This window comes from Alligator mississippiensis, chromosome 11, assembly GCF_030867095.1.
Source record: "Alligator mississippiensis isolate rAllMis1 chromosome 11, rAllMis1, whole genome shotgun sequence".
In the NCBI taxonomy this organism is placed as follows: Eukaryota; Metazoa; Chordata; order Crocodylia; family Alligatoridae; genus Alligator; species Alligator mississippiensis.
In genome coordinates this window covers 20400981-20420756 of record NC_081834.1, presented here as the reverse complement: position 1 = coordinate 20420756, position 19776 = coordinate 20400981, and the positions used below count along the sequence as shown (strand labels likewise).

The 19776-nt window shown below is 43.1% G+C and overlaps 1 protein-coding gene across 2 annotated transcripts; it reads left to right on the top strand.

The window, feature by feature from the left end:
• Window positions 1-5541: 5541 nt before the first annotated feature.
• Window positions 5542-19047, top strand: DUT (deoxyuridine triphosphatase). 2 transcript variants are annotated; one of them, XM_019477784.2, is made up of 7 exons: window positions 5542-5856; window positions 6321-6462; window positions 7988-8079; window positions 10578-10622; window positions 16580-16654; window positions 17319-17389; window positions 18917-19047. In XM_019477784.2, exons 2-7 carry the CDS (start codon window positions 6377-6379, stop codon window positions 18971-18973), a joined length of 426 nt encoding a protein of 141 aa, XP_019333329.1. In that variant the 5' UTR covers window positions 5542-5856; window positions 6321-6376; the 3' UTR covers window positions 18974-19047. The 2 variants fall into 2 exon arrangements, with proteins under 2 accessions (XP_019333329.1, XP_014461588.1); XM_014606102.3 differs by lacking the exon at window positions 5542-5856 and having other exon boundaries at window positions 6142-6462.
• The last annotated feature ends 729 nt before the right edge of the window (window positions 19048-19776 follow it).

Below are 19776 nucleotides of genomic sequence, written 5' to 3'. Positions count from 1 at the left end.
GCAATGCGATGCTGCGGCTAGTAAAGCGACCAAAACGCTGGCTTGCATCCATAGATGCTTCTCAAGCAAATCCCGGGACGTCATTCTCCCCCTGTACTCGGCCTTAGTGAGGCCGCAGCTGGAGTACTGCGTCCAGTTTTGGGCTCCACAATTCAAAAAGGATGTGGAGAAGCTTGAGAGAGTCCAGAGAAGAGCCACGCGCATGATCAGGGGTCAGGGAAGCAGACCCTACGATGACAGGCTGAGAGCCCTGGGGCTCTTTAGCCTGGAAAAGCGCAGGCTCAGGGGTGATCTGATGGCCACCTACAAGTTTATCAGGGGTGATCACCAGTATCTAGGGGAACGTTTGTTCACCAGAACGCCCCAAGGGATGACGAGGACGAATGGTCACAAACTACTACAAGATCGTTTCAGGCTGGACATAAGGAAGAATTTCTTTACTGTCCGAGCCCCCAAGGTCTGGAACAGCCTGCCGCCGGAGGTTGTTCAAGCGCCTTCATTGAACACCTTCAAGATCAAACTGGATGCTTATCTTGCTGGGATCCTATGACCCCAGCTGACGTCCTGCCCTTTGGGCGGGGGGCTGGACTCGATGATCTTCCGAGGTCCCTTCCAGCCCTAATGTCTATGAAATCTATGAAATCGAATCACTGTTCCTGATTCAGGCCAAATCCGAATCGAATAGGGCCCGCTTCACACACCCCTAATTCTTCATATATATGGCTAAGCCATATTTTGGATGGTAATGGTTAGTCATAAGCTTGTATCTTGCTAGGCCAGATGTGAAAGCACTTGTCCCTGTTCTAGGGTGGCTATCATAGAGGAAAGTCCAGTTGTCCTCTATCGATATGAAACCCAACGCCTTTATGTCCTCTATTTTTCTCTTCAAGAGAAAACCCAACGCCTTCTCTCTTCAAGAGAAAAATAAAGGACATAAAGGTGTCCGGTTTCATATCAATAGAGGACAGAGTAGCAGAAAACAGGAATTTCATCTGTTCTGAGAAGGAATGGACAATTATGGAAGTTCTCTCACAATCCCATATTGTGACAATTTAAATGATTAAAGTAATCTTAAATGCTCTGAGACTGACTTTTTTATGTGAAACTATGAAAATCAACTCTCTCAAACAGCAATTGTGTTCCACAACAAATCCTTCCTCCAATAGCAGAACACTAATGCAGAATTTAAATTATCATCCCCAACATCAATTCCATATCACTGTTTCTTTTTACTTACCCCAGAGCAGCCTCAAACCCCAATTTCAACATAAATTATCCTCCTATCACTTAGGTTATCTCCTGCTTATTTGCAGAAACCAGAAATAAACTCTCAACTGATAGCCACACTTAACTCTTATCTCAAATACTAGAACATGTGCCAAACGAGTTTATCCTTGGAGCAGCGATTCTCAACCTTTTTGGACTTGAAACACTTCTAAATAACTTTTACGAACTGAGTGGCACCCAATTTCAAAAACTAATTTATGTATTAGTGTTTACCTCCATTCAGAAAGTCCAGGCAGTGGGGGTAGAGGACTGGCCAAGTAGGAACAAGCCTGAGCCTGCACTCATCTGCTTATCTCTTCACACCCCACATATCTCCTCACACCCCAAGGCAGGGTATCCTGGCCGAGAATCACTGCCTTAAAAGCAGTCAGAACTCATGGCAGAGGTGATATCTTTTATTAGACCAACTAGATATTTGCAAAAAAAATTCCTTATTTGCAAGCTTTAGGCACAGGCACCCTTCATCAGGCATAGGAGATTGCAAAGATTGTAAAAGTTCTCCTATGTAGAAATGAAAATAAATATTTCACAGGAGAGCTGCAGGTGTGGTAAAGTCTCCTGTTTGGAACAGTTCATTTTGTGTAGATTAGGCTCAGAGAAAAGTTGGAAAAATCTTTTTACCTCAAAGTTGTCTGGTAGCAAGCAGGATGTAGAATCATATTTCCTTCTGGTTATGATGTTTCATATTTCACAGAAGACTGGAACGATGGAATGCTCTTCTGGGCAGGCATGTCTTTTGTGGAGACCTACCTCTGCGCTCTGTTAGAGTGCAAATTAGCTTGAACAAGGGCAGGAGCAGGGTCTCAGGTTTCAGATGGTAAATTTTGCTTCCTTATTGAAAAATGATGAAATGTTCATTTTAAAAAAGCAGCTAAAATTTGGTATCTTCCATGTGTCAGGTATCCAGGTTGTAGTCATAATGGTCTAGAATAAAAAGGAATTCCATTTGCCTCTAGACCAATACAGCTACAACCTGGATACCTGCCTTACAGCACATACAGGCAGCAGTGAAAACTTTCCCCAGCGACATGCCTTCACTCTGATCTAGAGTATGATCCCTTTAAAAGTCTGTGAAAAAGATGACATTTAATAATGATTACCTTCCTTCCTCAATGACATGTTTCTAGAAAGTGGTATGAGACCACCACCACTATGTACACAGACCTCCAAATTACCCTCAAGATAGACTTGAATCAGTGACCAGAAATGTCACATTGAGTCACACTGCTAAAGACTTGATCTAGCCAATTATTCCCCCCATCCATTCTCCAATAAATTTTCTCCCTCCTTTTACAATTAAAAAAAAAAAGAATATTCATCACAATACATAACTCAGCAATATTCAAAATACTTAGGTCAGGCAGATGTATCAGAAAATTAACTAAGTTTTTCTCCAAAGCAAAAACTTGAGGGGACATCTTCCAGTCTTTAAAACAACAAACTTTGTGTCCGTTTTCTTAAACATAAAATTCTAGTTACAATAGTAGCCATTTAAATATCTAAGTTTGAATTGTGCCTCATTAACCTTAAACTTACTGCAGCTAATATGCCAAAGTAACATTAGCTATTTACAGACAACTTATAACGATATTTAGGGTGGCTACTACATTCCTATGCAACACATGCCCATTCCGAGAAAACTTATGAAAATTATTTGCTCTCCTCCTACATGGTACAAGAACAAATTGAAATGCACTTTGACCTATCAGATTCCTAATTAAACAAGGATTGTTTTTCTTTAATTCCTTTTATTTTATAATCTACGTTTTAGAAGTTGAGAAAACACAAGCATTTATAAAAACCTTCATACATTTTCATGTTCTATTTGAGTTTTCTTGTGCTCATCTATCAGTTTTAAAACCTCTCTTTATATCTTTTTTATTCTAGTTACTGGTGATAACAAGAACTTTAACATGGAGGGATAGCTGCACTTAACGAGCTCCTTCCTATGCTGTTAGTCATAGTTTGACAGGCTCCAGCCCTACTCACTGCAATGCCAGCATCTACATGGCCAGCCTGCAGACAAACCAGTCAGCACCACACAACTGGAAGGAGCTTCACTGGTTGGTCTGGCAAAAAGCCCAGAAGCGAAGCCAGGGGGAGAGAAAGGTGGGAGCACTGACAATGGAGCTGGACACTCTCCTCAAGGCCAGAAGGGACTCAGCATGTCCCTCTCCCCATGGCCGAAAGGACCAGGATGCATGCCACATAGCCAGCAGGGAGCCGGTAACTCTCCCTGGGGCTAAAGTCCCCAGAATAAGTCTGGAAGCCCAGACTGCTCAGGCAGCACCAGGGATTCAAACAGGTGCCAGTTTGATTGCTGCAGCTGGTGGGCGAAGCAGCCCAGACCTGATAGAGTTTTCTGGCACCCGTGACAACCCCCACAGGAATATGCAGGTCAGCTGAGGCTGGGATAAAACCTGGCATAAGACACCCCCACCCCCGGCACCACAAATCCTGGTGGAGCATTTGCGGAATCAGAGGGCCCCAGCAGGGGAGCGGCAGAACCATGAGTGGCGTGCAGGTGTGGAGGGACGTGCCTTGCGGTATTACAGTACCTGGTCAGGTAGAACTCGGACCAGAAAGCATGCCCAGAAAGGGGCATCACTGACTTAAGAATGTGTGGGAAAAGGGTGTGCTGGGCACCGAGACACCCACACACCAAAGAAAAGTGCTCTGCAGGGGGGGGCATCAGTGCCCTGTCCACCACACCATCTGAGCGCTATTTTCGTTGAATTATTGTTAAATTGTGATTTTTGCAACCTTACAGGGCCACAGCCAGACCCCCTGCAGCGGTCATCATCACCAGGCCTCAGCGGAGGAAGAGAAAGCCCCGTCACCAGATCTGAGTGTCATCCAGTATGATCCTAAACACGCAAGCAGAAAGGGAGTGGGTGTAGGGGAGGAGCCCCACAGATGTGCCAGCAGAGTTGCCCTGGGTCCTACAGAAACCACTGAACACCACCTCTGGAGGTAAAACCCAGCATAATGAGTTGTGGCAGGAGAACAGACCCAGGTGTGACATAGCCCAGGAGACGGGGCACGCACATTGGCTGGTGTAGTAGTCATGAGCCTGTCACACAGTAATTGCAGTTAGACCCTGAACATACAATCCAGTCTGTAAAACCAGTTGCTTTTGTTTATCTATGGAGCATCCCAAACTGTTAATCTTCTGTAAATGTACCATCGCTTGTTTTTTTGGTTGTTGTAATCAACTCCCATCTGTAGATGCCTTTTGTAATGCTTTGTATAAATATTAAATATTTAAGCATTACCTTCACTTAGGTCAATAATATTGACTCCTCTTGACAAACACAACACATCAAACTATTAAGTATTGAATAGCAGTAAAAATATCCACAAAAATCTAGACATATCTTCACATTTATTTTCCACAATTGGTAACAGCAAATAGCAAGGGAAATTTAGGTTAGATATTAGGAAAAACTTTCAGACTAGGAGGGTAGTAAAGAGGTGGTGGAATCTCTCTCTCCAGAGGTTTTTAAGATCTGGCTAGATAAAGCTTTGGCTAGGATGATCTAGTTGGGGCTGGCCCTGCTTTGAGCAGGTGGTTTGACTCAATGTGACCTCCCGACCCTCATGTTCATGGATTCTACGATTCCATCGATTCTACTCGATTGCAATGGGGTCCATCCTGCTTTAATTTAAAAGGTGACAGGACCAACAAAGAAATGCAAAACTCTATAACTCTTGGTTCAGAGACAAGACCTTTTATTTGACCAACTAAGACATTGCAAAAAAAAATAAGATAAAATAAAAATCTTTTTCTGCAAGCTTTCGGGCTCACACATCCTCCCTTGGGCTCAGGGAAAATTAAAGATGGTAAGAAGTCCTCACAGGTAGGAAATAAACTTCATTTTTTGCACAGAGGAAGCTGAAGATGGAATGGTCTTTAATTTCCCGAGCCCGAGGAAGGGTGTGCGCACCCGAAAGCTTGCAGAAATATATATATACTTTTTGCGATGTCTTAGCTGGTGTACTCAAAGGTATCAAATCCGAACCACGAGTTCTAGTTTTGCATTTTTGTCTCAGACCAACGCGGCTGCTGAATACCTCCCTGAACCACCAAAGCACACTGCTGGGGATTTTTCCCAAAAGACCTTTCCATCTACTGCCTCAAAAGAGGCCCGGGTGACCAAACTTAAGAGGACTCGATTTGTAGCTGCGTCCTCTCGCTTCCTGTGACCGTTTCGCACGTCCCCCCAAAACGCTCCCGGTGAAAGCGGGCAGAGGCACGTTATGTCGGCGTGGGCCTGGCGCTAGGGGGTGAGAGCTCAGTGCTGCAGTTTCCCGGAGCGCCCCGCGAGGGCCCAGCCTGGCGGCAGGAGCCGGATCACGACTGAGACGCATCGTCCTGCGGACGCGGGCGGCTATGACCCCGGAGCGCGGCGGGCCGGGCCGGGCCGGGCCGCTCCCCCCGCGCAGCCCGAGCCCCGCCATTGACGCGCTCCAGGAAGGCGTCGCCGGGCCCTATTGCTCGTCCCCGGGAGCCCGAGAGGAGGCCGCTGAGGGCGGGTAGCGCCGCGCTTCATCACTCCGGTCGGGAAGGTACCGGGCGGGCGGGGCGGGGCGGGGCAGGGCGCGGCGCTGACTCGCGGCTGAGGGGGAGGCCGGGCTGCGCTTAGCAACAGAAAAGCCCTTCCCCCCTGCCCAGGGGAGACGCCATGCTGGCTGCCCGCCTGTCGCGGTGGCTCGCGGGCCTGCGGCGCAGCAGTAAGAGCCGGGGGCGCGCGGGAGTGGGGGATGGGCCTTGCGGGGGGGGCTGCAACTGCTCAGGGCCTCTGCGCACGGCCCCGGGAGAGGGCCAGGGGGAGGGGCCGGGAGAGCCCATTCTGCGGCGCGGGGGGCGAGGGCGAGTGGCGTTGTCCTCCATGCAACATGCAAAGCAAACGGCTCCCCTGGCCGCGCCGCGTGGTCTGCGCCAGCGGGGCGGGGCGAGCGGCTCGAACGGCTCGCGCGCGAAAAAGCTGCTGTCCCGCGCTCACTGCCCGCCATGCCGTGCTCGCAACCAGCGCCCGCCGCGTCCCCCAGCAAGCGGCCCCGGGCCGCGGGCCCCGAGGAGGCCGCCATGCGCCTGCGTTTCGCCAAGCTGTCCGAGAACGCGTCCGCCCCGTCCCGCGGCTCGGCCCGCGCCGCCGGCTACGACCTGTACAGGTAAGGGAAGGGCGGGGGGGTCCTCCCGCAGGCCCAGGCCGCCCCCCAGTGAACCCCCCTCTCGTGAGACGCCCTGCCCTGCCCTCTTCCCTCCAGTGAAAGTGAATGAGGTGTCTCATCACCTCCCCCCTCCAGTGAAGGATCCCCCTCCCCCTCCCCCTGTGCTGGCAGGATGAGGCTGCGAGCAGCTACAGGGAACTGAGCTCTATCACACCGTCTCCCTACAGCCCGGATTGGGTTTCTTGTGCAGGAAGGAGCACAACAGCAGATATTAAGAATAAATCAGCACAAGTGACCATGTTTTTCACTTCATTGGCATGCATGCACACACAATAGCTGGGCTCGAGGCTCTGCGTTGGCACGCAGTGGCGCTTGCCTCTCAGTTTCCCCCACAACTGAGCAGCTGTCACGGCGCCCTGGGTGATGCACCCCCCCCCATTCGTTTTATAATAGTTGGAGTCTGAGAGACGTCAAAATCGGCAGTGCCAGCATCAGGATTTGCCATGTGTGAGGTCCCTACTACATGTTACCTAAGTGGCGCAATTCACTGGTGAACCGTGCAGTAAATTAGGCCACGTGTGCCAAGTAAGACCGGTTGCAAGTACAAAGTAGTTATCTCTCAATTCACTGGTGAATTGGGCCATAAATGTAGACCAGCCACAGGTGCAGAGTAATTATCACAGGACAAAAATGACAAAGCACCTATAAAAAGAGCCATCTAGCTCTAAAGTTAGTGCTAGAAAATGTGTAACAAAACCAGAGCTGGTTTCTATGCAGTTTCAATTTGAACATGTAGCAGGGCCTTTATTAGTATCTACTTTCAATTTTGCAGAAGTGTAGACAGCCCTTAAAGTAATATCATAGTATTAACATAACTCAAGGGTGTCAGAGATGCAACCAAATCATCTGGAGCCTGGTGTTGGCCCTGGAGGGTCTCAGAGTGACCCATGGCACCTGCTCCAGCTCCCATCCCAGAGTAGCCACCATGTGCAGCACAGCCTGGAAGTAGTCACATGCCGTTGTGGGGCCACGCTAGACAGGGTGCCACACAGCACAGCCCCTCCAGCAGCCGGAGCAGAACTGCGCTGCACACTATACCCGCTCCAGATCCAGAATGCAGGGCTGCTCCAGTCCAGCCCCACATCACTCATCTGGCCTACAGGGCCAAATGAATTTGATATTCCAGTATAACTAATAGTAGTCTGAGTAGTCTCTTCCTTTTCTCCCCCTTTGTGTTTCAGTGACTTCATTTCTTTCTATATTTAGTACCCCTCTTCTCCAAGCCCAGTCAGCATTTGAGGAAGCAGTCTGTAGCCTACAAAAAAATTATGCTTCTGAGTGACCTGCATCGTTTCCTGCCTAACTTTAGACTGACATGATTAACACTCTTTCTTGATACTGAAGTAGTTGTTCTTTCCCCATCTTTACCTGCTTTAATTATCGATTTCTGTGGGGGTGGTCATTGACTTACAAAGATGATATTTAAAACATTCTTGGTTGTTAACATGTGTCTGTTTTAATTTAGTGCCTATGACTATGTGATTCCTTCTATGGAAAAGGCTGTAGTTAAAACTGATATTCAAATTTCCCTCCCATCTGGATGTTATGGCAGAGTAGGTAAGTTAAACTGAAGAAAAGCGTGCAATGGTTATTCCTGTAGCTTGCCACAGGACCTAGTCCATGCAACGAAATTACATTAATTTTAATGTCTGTTTCTTTATTAATTTTAAATAGATGCAACTTTTAAATCTATTTGAATGGCTACTTAGTTTCCAGAAAAGCTTTAATTAACCAACTTGATGCAATTACTATGCCAAAAACCCCTTTCTGCAATTTTCCTCTTCAGACTACATCCCTGTAAGCCCAGGAAAAGAATTAGCAGGTTTCTTGCGAGCTGTGGTATCTCGTGTTGAAAAATCTTGAAGATTTGGTTGATACCACTTGACAAAACAAAATATTTTGACAATAAGAGCAGATAATTAATTTGAGCTGTTGGAGAACATGCATATGAAGTTGTTTTGATTTAAGTGTAGATTTAAGTAGTAGAATCACATGTATTTCAACAGCGGATAAGCACTTACAAAATACCTACCTGACTTCTTGTAAACTGTTATACCTTGGGTATTAATACAATACTATGGATTCCAGGGAGTTCTTGTGCAACCTGTCCATAAACAAATCTGAAGAGTTAATACCTAGTTTAACTACATGCTACATTATGCAACTACAGAGAAGTCATAGTTGCACTTCTGTGGAGAGAAGTCATTTCTGGACAAATCTATTTAGGGACCTAACTGTGTTTCATAACTAACATTCAGCTGAAACTTTAAGCCTGATTATGTCAGTAGCACACCTAGTACCAGTTGCACATCCCAGACTCACCTGGAGAAAAGGGATTCTTATCTGTAGACTCTACCTGCTAATCTAGTTTATTAAAGAGAAATGTCTCTTAGAAAATTGACTGATTAGCTGTTTCAGAATCATGCACAGAAAGTAGGGCCAATTTACTTAATTGGTTGCACATAATGTAACCTTTTTTCAAACATTTATCAAGCCATTTCTGGATATTGTATTAACTTTAACACAAAGCTAGCCTGGTTAAATTAATTGTTTTGAGACTGTTGAATGTCATACTATAACATACAGTAGCTTATTCCCATTATGGTGTGCAGATTAAGTCTGGTTGCAGTTTATAAACATGGAAAATTAATTTATGATTGTAGTCGAATCTTGGTTAATTTTTTGGTTTCTGAGCTTAACTAAAGTAATTTCTTTTAAGCTCTGCACACAAACTTCCTGTAAAGTAACTACAGGGTAGGAAATAGCAAACTTTTTCTCTTTTAAAATACTTAAGGTACTTGGATACTGATAAAAGGAGGTAAGCTATTGCTTCAGTTTGCTGCTGCATCTCTCAAAAGTTTCAACATTTGGAACCAAAATCCTTTTGTTAAATTCAAGAAAGGCCAATGATTAAATTACAATAGACTAAAATAACTTTTGTTTAAGAGTGGTCCCTCTAGGGGAGCTGAGGTTTGTGCTACCATTTTTTAAAAATAGTTGTAAACCTAAAAAAATGCACAATGTAATAATCATACAGGGAGGAAGGGAGCCTGTTTGGGCATATGGGTATAACTTGCTCAATTGTGCAACAAAATGAAGACCAGCAGACATCCCAAGATAAAAATGTGACCAGAATTTCAATGCTCCCTTACTAGAAAAACTTAAAAGAATGGAAACCATATTTCACATATCCTAGTGCTTTCTCTTAAGTAAAGCTTAACAAGTAAAGCTCTTAAGCCAAATTTAATAGCTATAGCCAGGTATGTAATTAGCAAGTTTTGTGCCTAGGGCAAAATCCTACCTAGGAGTATATGTGAGGTGAGGTATATCAGCATTACCTGAACTGGGGATTCAACAAGTTCCTAACTTCACTGCAGCAGCACTCAACCCATCCCTAGTTGCTTCTGCTGATCCAGCAGTCATACAGCCACCCTGAGAAGGTCACCATTCTGGCTGGTGCTGTGCTTGCCCACCCCTAATTATGCTACAGGCCATAACAAAGCAGCCTGAGGCCAATCAAAGCCTGTCCTATAGTTAATCTATATTGGCACCTATTGAATAAATACTGTTAATTAGCTGCAGGCTACACCAAAATTTCATTTTTAAATAGAACTGTGAATAATATTGTCTTGTGCAACTAAAATACATTGCATTTTTGTGTTTTATTTGTTGGGTCTACCATTAAAAGCCATTTCCATATTAATCTCAAAAGCTAATGATTAAATGATCATCTGATATAGCCTTCTTCTAGTGATAGTTGAGGGTAACGCCAGGATTTTAGTTGCTCTAAACAATGATTCATGCAATTGGTTTAAAAACTGCAGTCTTACTATAGCCTGAAGCTATTGATACATATTTATTTTAAAACACATTGCAACCACTTACTGCAAAATTCGTAGGACAACATGTTGGTTTTATAAGGAATCTAAGAAGAGCTTATGAAGATGATAGGGTTGGTGGTTTTAAGCAGTCTGCCCTATACAGTATAGAATGTGTATTGATGCTCACTGTTGAAAAGGCTCTTACATTTGGGAAAATGTTTTGTTATTTTCTAGCTCCACGTTCTGGTTTAGCTGCTAAGCACTTCATAGATGTTGGCGGTAAGATATTTTAAATTCCCTTTACAACATTTGTAAATTTTTATCTTGTATCATGATTCAGGTACTTAAGTTGTAAAGTGATAACTATAGTTTCATTAACAGCATTGCTCTTAAGGGTTACATTGAAATTATTATTAACTTTAAATGGTAGTCTTATGTTGTCTAGTTACTTAAGAATAATTATAAGATGCATTCTGAGATTTAAGTCTCTAAACTGTTTTGGACTGTATCTTGTGTAGTTGAGGTTTTTCATTTACTTGCTAGTCAGTCTACCAACATTTTGGACAGGTAAGAAGAAAAATTGGGTTATATTTTGGGCATCTAAACCCATAATTCTCTTATCTGCTTTATTAATTTTTCAGGTACAGCAAATAGTAATGTCTGAAGTAATACACAACACAGCTATAGATATGTGGGCCAGATGCCTAACACGAATGCTTGTCAACCAGATAACAATAAAACTAAAATTAAGATGCGTTATCCTATACCTCTCAAGAATTTAAGAGGCATATTTGAACCTAACTATACCTTTCTAGTATTAACTTATTCTAGGAAAAAAGTGAAAACCTGAAGTTCTTTACCTATTAAGTCTCGAATTGAAACAGTTTCAATATATTCAGGAGCCAATGTTGCACATCATTGTTCAAAACCAGTGATTTCAGTTCTCTGTTATTCAGTTAACACAGAATAGCATCAAATAAGTTTTCATATGCAAAGTGAAGATTATTTCTCTTCCAAACATGAGGTAGTAGAAAAGTCTCCATGGAAATGAAATTTACCAGAGGCTTGCATATTAAATAATAAAAATTGCCTGGTGCATAAGAAGGAAGGACTCTACAATCCATGTCTGTATTGATTTGGATTGCTTGCTAAAATTCAATTTTATCACATTGCTATTAATTTGTATATAAAGATCAAAATCTCTGTCCATCTGAGTTGCTGCTGCTGTCACAGAATCTCTGTAAATGGGGAGAGACGGCTAGTGCTTCATACCAGCTGAAGATCATTAGAAGACACTAAGGTTTTGCTCTGCTACTGACATGCTCCCTACTGCAAGGGAGTTTGAGTCCATCCTCTTAAGGGAGCTTTTTTTCCCCTCTGATGGCATGGAAAATACAGCATCAACATATGATTCAGTTCAGTGGTTCTCAAATTTTTTTTCGTGGACCACTTGAAAATTGCTGAGAGTCTTGGCAGATCACTTAATAAACTTTTTTTGTTCTACAAATCAAAGCACACAACTCATATTTTAATATCAGTAGTTTTACCTTTCTAATGCAGTGGATGTGCTTGTTTTTCTGAGCAAAGTTCTGGGAAGGGTGTAATGTTTGTCAGCTTTAGCACCTGAATGGAGCTCTCACGGACCAGTGGTGGTCCGCAAACCACAGTTTGAGAACCTCTGATGTAGTTATTCTCCTGAATGCTATTTGCTACACATAGCAATGCAAAGTAGAAAGTTATACTAATTTACTGCACTTCTTTTCTATAATTTTAAATAGTATTATCACTGCATGTACACTGGGGTACAGAAAAAGGATGCATAGTTAAGCTGAGAAATAGGAAAGTTGGCATGAAACCTTGAGTGCTTAACTGTTCAATGCTTATGTTCAGCATTTTGAAAGAGCTAATAAAACACGCACCATGAGTGGAAAACAGTCCTGACATTTGGTATGGTGCCTCGGGGGGGGTGGGAAAAAGGCATTGATATGTTTTCATGGAATATGCATCTCATAAGCATACTTGTCCTTGTGAATGAATGTTTTATTATAATATAAGGATTACAACGCCATCTTTTTCTGTTGATCAGTCGGATCAGCTGTGCTGAGATGCATCCTGATACAGCGAATGCTGCAACAAAAGCAAAATCTGTTTATATCCCATTATCTAGAGAGTGTTTGGCTGTCACTTTGTGTCCATGTTCCTGCTGACGGTACTCAGCAGAAATTAATACTGCCTAACTCTTCTGTACAGAAGTCAAAGTATGTGGAGTGAGGGAGTGACGGTACCATTGACTGTGGTTCTACCTTCATCTTCTAACCATTCTGCAGAAAACTTTCAGCTGGTTCTAGGGAGGAGAGAGATGATATGTCGGCACAAAAGCAGTGTCTGTGAACAGATAGATGGGACAATTATGTTTTGAGGTTTAATGAAACGGTTACTGAGCAAGGAAAGGGAAGCCTAGACATAGTGAGAATGGTATCCTAGCTCACTTCCAAAGGAGGTAAGGTATGTACTGAATTTAGTTAATTCTTCAGGGTAAGCTTTTTGCCCTAAATAACTATTAACTACCTTAATGTTCAGGTGGAGTTTCATTCCTACTGTTAAGTACCTACTTTGGGCTGTGAACAAGATATGATTTTTAAAATAAAAAGGAGAGGTATGTCAGAGTATCTGTTGGAAACCTGTAAAATCTTAACTCGGCAAGAAACAATGCTTGGCGAAGAGAGAGACACCTTGTGTTACAGAATAGTGCCAAAGTGGAGATGGCACACAATACCAGATGTACACAGGAAGAGCTGAAGGGGATGATCAGAAGCTGGAACATATTATGAAAAGAAAATGTTTGAGTGGCAAACTTCATAGCAAATGTTAAAGTATTAGGCAGAGCCGTAGTTACTGAAATTGCATTAAGATGCTTACCTATCTTAAAAGGCACAGAAAATAGTTCAGGTGAGATTCTCATGTGCCGTAAATCATTGGAGTCAGTAACTCGCCTTTCCAATAAAAATTAGTCTGGCACTAAAACCAGAAGGCAACAGTAAGACTATTTATATTAACTCTTGGCAATTCAAAAGCTGAAATAGCACTAAAAAAAAAATTCAGCGATGCTCATTTAACTTTACACAGAAGTGAATGGACATCTTAAATCAATGAACTCATGCTTATTTACTCTGGCTAAAGACCTGGATACTTAAGTTTTTCTATCCCACTTGAGAGACTCTGAGGAAAGATGTTTTGCTGGTGATCAGAACCATCCAGTTAATTAAAATTAAACTGCCCTTGTCAAGCAAAATATGAACATCACTGAACATAACATCTTGGTTTTGGTTTATCATGGACCAAATATAGATATTCATATCTCATTTTTGTTGGAAGTTGGTATCATTTTAGGATAAACTGATTCCCACACTTAAGACTTCTTAATTAAAAAAACAGTGGCTTAGTCTCTCTCCTAACTATCATAGGATTCTGCAGTCCACACAGAGCACTGGTGTGTAGTGGTTGAGCATGAGGATCTTGTACATACAGCTATATGATTGTCTATTTTCCCAGAAAATATTTAGCAATAGCTAGTAGATCAAGAAGGTAAACTAGGAATAGTTACACATCTCTAAAATGATGTGTACCAACACTTCAAGTGTGGTTTTGGCATTACATGGAAAGGTTGTTTACTGTTATAGCTTTAAATGTAGTACTAATACTTCAACTGAGTTCAGCTTGAAATCGCAGGGATGATTCCATTCTGTATATTTCTTAGAGATATCAGCCAAAGAACAGTTAAATAATTTAGATTTTTGTGGGTGAAAATGTAACTAGGGTGTCTAGATCAAAGTAGTTGCACTTTAAAAATAAGATTATGCTTTTGAACATACTGGGACTGTAGTATACTTTGAGTATTATTACTTGGAGTAAAACTAGCATGAATTATGTCAAATAAATAAATTTAATTGTCTGTCTTTAATGTACAGAAGTTTCTAGTCCAGATTTTGACTGACATACACTTTCAGGACAGAAGTCCTTTCAGACCATTTGTGATGTCGCACTGAGTACTAGTTCAGAAACCTAATGAGTTTGGTGCAGATATTTACGGGGGGGGGGGGGTGTATATATGTGTGTGGGTATACACGCGCGCACACACACACCCAGTAAATACTTCCACCAAACTCGTGTGTGTGCATATATAAAATCTGAATTTGTTACTTATGTGCAGAATATACATTCTCTCAGCGTGCCAACCACACTGCCTCATTCAGCAAATGTACTGAATTACACATCTAACTAAACCTCAGTAAGGTTGAGAATATAAATAGTTTGGTCTAGTTCAGTTTACAGCCAGGTTAGATTTCCCATCACGTATTGTATGTGAAATATTGACACACTCAGTTAGCTAGATACTGGTATACTATAATTTAAAGCAAGTGAAGCTATTTGTCTAGCACTGTGCACTTAATAGTTATGGGATTTAATGCTTGTGCAGGAGTTCTGGATCCTATGATAGAAGGTTCTAGAAACAATAATATAAAGTATATCACTAGAAAATTAGAGAGCAAGTATTATATATTACATATATTGTGTTATGGCTCTTAAACTTTGTCTATACATGCTTATACTGACTTAATAAAAAAAAGCCCCCGCCTAGTTAAATCAGTGCAAGTCTGTGTGCAGGCTGGTGTTTACACTAGGAGTTTACCAAAATTCCCCTTGTTTCTATTACAAATTCCCTAAAGATCCTCATTATAGCTGAAGCTTTTCTGTCATACTGAAAGCTAGTCTAAGTTAAATTAATTATAGCAGGAGCCTTGGCCAATCCTTGGTCTCTTGCTGGCGATAGTACTGATCCGCAGATCCGATGATAAGGAGTGGTGGGAGTGTTTTGGGGTTTTTTTCCCATAAAGCTTTTTTGAACACTGGGGAGCTTTTAGGTGCAGCATCCACACTGACATAAAACTTTTCTTCATTGCTATTTTGATAGTGGCTTTTTAATTTAAGTTTGCACCAAGTGGCTTGGAGTAGAATTAGCTGGGGCAGGGCGTGGGATGGAGCAGAGCAATGGCATTTTGGGAGGGGGGGGGGGGGATGACTCCAATTGCTGTGTGCACCTTGGAAGAGGCATGGGAGGCACATGTCCCCCCCCCCCCCCCCAGTCTGTGCATGGGGCAAGGGTGGGCTGCCACTGCGGACTTGGGACAGACAGGGTAAGTGGCAGCACTGTTGGCAAGGGGGGCTACAGAGTGGGCTACAGCCACCCCAAAATTCACTATAGTCTCACTCCCAGAGCTGCCACTGTGCCCCTGGCCACCCCAAGCACAGCCCAGGCCCAGCCCCCCTGCCAGAAAGCCTGATACGGCCCTGAGCACACAGCAGGCAGCCTGCCCTCACCCTGTGCACAGTTCTGGGGGGGGCACATGTTCCTCATGCCTCCCCTGGGGTATGTGCAGCACTGGGAGTTGCCCCCGGATGAGCTGTGGCTCTGCTCTGCCCTGCCCTGCCTGTGCAGTGCCTGCCTGTGCCCCCAGCCACTGTGGGGGCCTCGATCTGCCCCTCCCACCCTCCCTCCCTCCCGCCTTACTGTCTGGATGCTGCTCTCCAAGCTGCCAGGCTGCATTCCTAGTTATGTGTATGCTGTGGCTGCTTTCATGCACATGGCATTTAATCAGTGGCATGATCGGCCACATCATCCATTAAAAGCAGATTGCCACTGTCAATTTTCTTTTTATCGATATGATATGGACAACTGTATCGGTGCACCTTTAATATTTACAGTTGAATATTAGTGAATGTCATTTTTGGGCATGGACATATTAGATTATTTGGACTGTGTTTCAAAAGCTGATCTGCAGTAACTATCCATGTAGCCCCTTTCTCTGTCAATAAGTCAAACCTAAACTGTGGTAATCTGATAGTGGTTTCATTCTGAAATAAATTGCCCCAGTTAACAAAACAATTAAAGCAGCTGATGAAGAATCACAATCCCCTTTTTTATTTAAAAAAAAAAAAAATTTCTGCAGTAGGGACCAACATCATTAGCACAGTGATAAAGACTTGTTGAAATACCCATGTTAAATTTGAGGAAAACATGAGCCTTTTTGGTTAGTAAAGTTAGATTTTCATCTGGATGTTCCAGGAGTTAGTATATACTTTTAACTGCATCCTTCAGTAGTGTAAATGATACCATTCTGAGGTTATGAAATTCATCTACTAATCTAGGTATTGCACTTAATTACTTTTTATTGCAGCTGGAGTCATAGATGAAGATTACAGAGGAAATGTTGGTGTTGTACTCTTTAATTTTGGCAAGGAACCTTTTGAAGGTATGTGTCGAATTTGACAAAACTTATGTTTGCAGTCAGCCTCCTAAATTTTCCCTTAATTTTATCAAGTTTAATGTAAAAGTTTCATGAATAGTTATGGCTGGTTACCGTACAACTAGCAACCATTTGCAAATCGGATGTAGGGAAAATCCTCAGCCACATGGCATGAAAAGGCTTGTGTTCCCAGTGAAATAGATAGGATAGGATAGATTGTAGCCCAGGCAGGGAGGTGAGAGAGCTCTGTTCAAAAGTTAACATTTTTATGTTCAGTGAGAGCTGCTTATGGTTTACCAAAAGTGAAGTTCCAGCATAATGAACCTAATTAGGACAACAGTTAAGAATGATGAAGACCTCCCATGATGAATGATGGCCTGAGGAATATTAATTTGGGAAAAAGATGAAAATACATAATCTGCAAAAGGTTGTTTGAAAAATGTGTCTATCTGAAGCTGTTTTGCCTAATTTAAACTTTATTTAAATCATTAATGTGAACTTGAGAAATTTTGAATGACTTTAAATTGCCAATTAATCATAATTTAAACCTTAGAATTGCTACTAAAGTCTGTATAATTGAGATTCAAATCAAGAGCTAATTCTCTACTATTTTATGACATTTTAAAATGCAGATTGTTTTAAAAAACAGTTTCAATTTAATTTTCTTAAGTTAAAAAAGGGGACAGGATTGCCCAGCTGATCTGTGAACGTATCTTTTATCCTGATCTTGAGGAAGTTCAGGTAAGTTAGTGGAATGAAACATTTTGTTGTTTGGCTTTTAAGACTTATATGAAAAGCTATTTTTAAGCTCAGATTCCTGGTAGTATCAATAGCTGCCCAAGCAAACTAAAGAATCTCTATAACTTTCCTTTTTTATCCAAGGTAACACAGATAACTATAACAGTAGTATGTAAATTTTAAGTCTTGGAAGGACGGGCAGGCATGGGAAGAGTTCATTTAAAAAAAATCAATGATAAACATACTCTGATTGAATTCCTACATTAATAAACTTAACACGGTTTGAGAACACCAAACTGTAGGAGTCCCTGCCCAGCATTTACCTAAAATACAAGTTACATTGGTTGACAACTGTTTTCCATGCAACAGCAGAAGTGGAATGCAGATCTGTCCCTGAAACAATAAATAGGGGTTCACCGATAAAGATTTTTTTGGCCAATACCGATGGCCAATTATTAACCAGCCATATTGGCTGCTACCGATCTGATAGCCAATATGCAACCCGGCAGCTTGCAGAGCAGCATCAGGCAAGTAAGTCTATTGGTGGGGGGGGGGGGGGGTGGGAAGAGGCATGGAGGGGGCAGATCAAGGCCTCCACAGTGAGGGAACAAATGGGGCAGGGGCAGATGCGCAGCACCTGTGGGGCAAGGGTGGGCTATCTGCTGTGGGCTCGGGGCCAGGGGCTGCACCGGCCTGTTCCCAGCATGGAAGCTTGCTGTAGCCCCCCCTGTCAGGAAAAGGCTGGTGCAGCCCCTGGCCCTGAGCCTGCAGTAGGCAGCCCGCCCTTGCGCCATGCACAAATCTGGGGGACACGTGCCTCCCCCATGCCCCCCTCAGGGGTGCATGCAACAGCAGGGAGCCACCCACCCCCCTGTTCCCCAAGACAAGCCACCTGCAGCACTGCTCCACACCCCGCCCTGGCTGGGCAATGCCTGCCCCAGCCCCACTCCCTCCCTCACCATGGGGGGGCCTCGATCTGCCCCCCTCCCCCAGACCCCTTTTCCCTACATACTGCCCAGATGCTGCTCTCTGAACTGCAGGGCTGCATTCCAGACCACGTGCATGCATGCGGCTGCGCACATACATGAGGCATTTATTGGCGACATTGGACTACACTGGTGGAAAAAATGCCAATTGCCAATAATATCAATTTTCCTGTTATTGGTGCTGCACCAATATATTGGTGCACCTCTAACAATTAACACTAATGCATGTCATGGATATCTTACAGATGGAAAGAAAAATGTCTTGGGTGCATTTTTTTTTCTTGTAGATGACTATTGTTAAACCATTGTATTCAAACATGTATTATGTTTTAAAAATCAAAAACTGCAAAACTCACTCCTGGACTGGATTTTTATTTTTAAAAAAATAAAATACGCGTACTTTAGATTGGTATTGCTTTTACGCTATACCTCTTATGCTATAAATCACTCATCAGCTCTGGAAAATGAAATGAATTTGCAAGAATAGGAACATTTTACTGTTTTTTAAAACTTTTTGAAAAAGCTAACATTTGATATTTTTCAGAATCTAGATGACACTGAACGTGGTGTGGGTGGCTTTGGTTCAACTGGAAAGAACTGAAGATAAAACTTGGATGTAATAAGTCCTTATTGTACTTGGGTATTGTAAATTAAATATTGCCTTTTTTTTTTAAATGTGCCTGTTTCTAGAATTCTCTTTAAATGTAGGAATTGGAACTTTAGGTTCTGTGAAAATAAAAAGCTTAAAACTGTCACACAAGATTTCGTACACATCTCTCCCCTCTCACTCAGAAGCGAAATTAGGTAATGCTCAGTGGCATGCTTACTTAAAGCAAGGGTGTCAAACTTGCTCCTCCTCACAAGTTAGATCCAGACCACAGGGAACTTTATCTGTTGGTTCATTCATTGCACATTCATTGCTTGCCCTCAATGCAGCAGTGGGCAATTATTTGGACTGGAGGCCCACTTAGGGAGTTTTGGTGACCTGTCACAGGCTGGTTCAGCAGCACCTACCCCCTCTCCCTCCATAAACCTCATAAAAACTCCCTAAGTGGCTCTGCTTTGTGTGAGGCAGGACTGATGGAATGGGGCCACAGGTGGGTAGGAAGTGGCATCTGGGAGTGGGACAGTTGGGCAGGGCTAGGATATTAGGGCTGTGACAGTGCGAGGCTGGGGTCCAGTGCAGGGCTACAATCCAGCACCCATTACAAGGATGTGTGGTTCTATAGGTAGGGGCATGTGGAGGCCCCAGCCCTGCATTGTCATGGTCCTAAGATCCCAGCCCTGCCCACCTGTTCCAGTTGCAGATGCTGCTCCCCACCAATTCACAACCCCATGATATCCACCCTGCCACACATCCTGCCCATGCAGGTCCTCACTGGTCTCAGTGGAGCTGCTGTCACT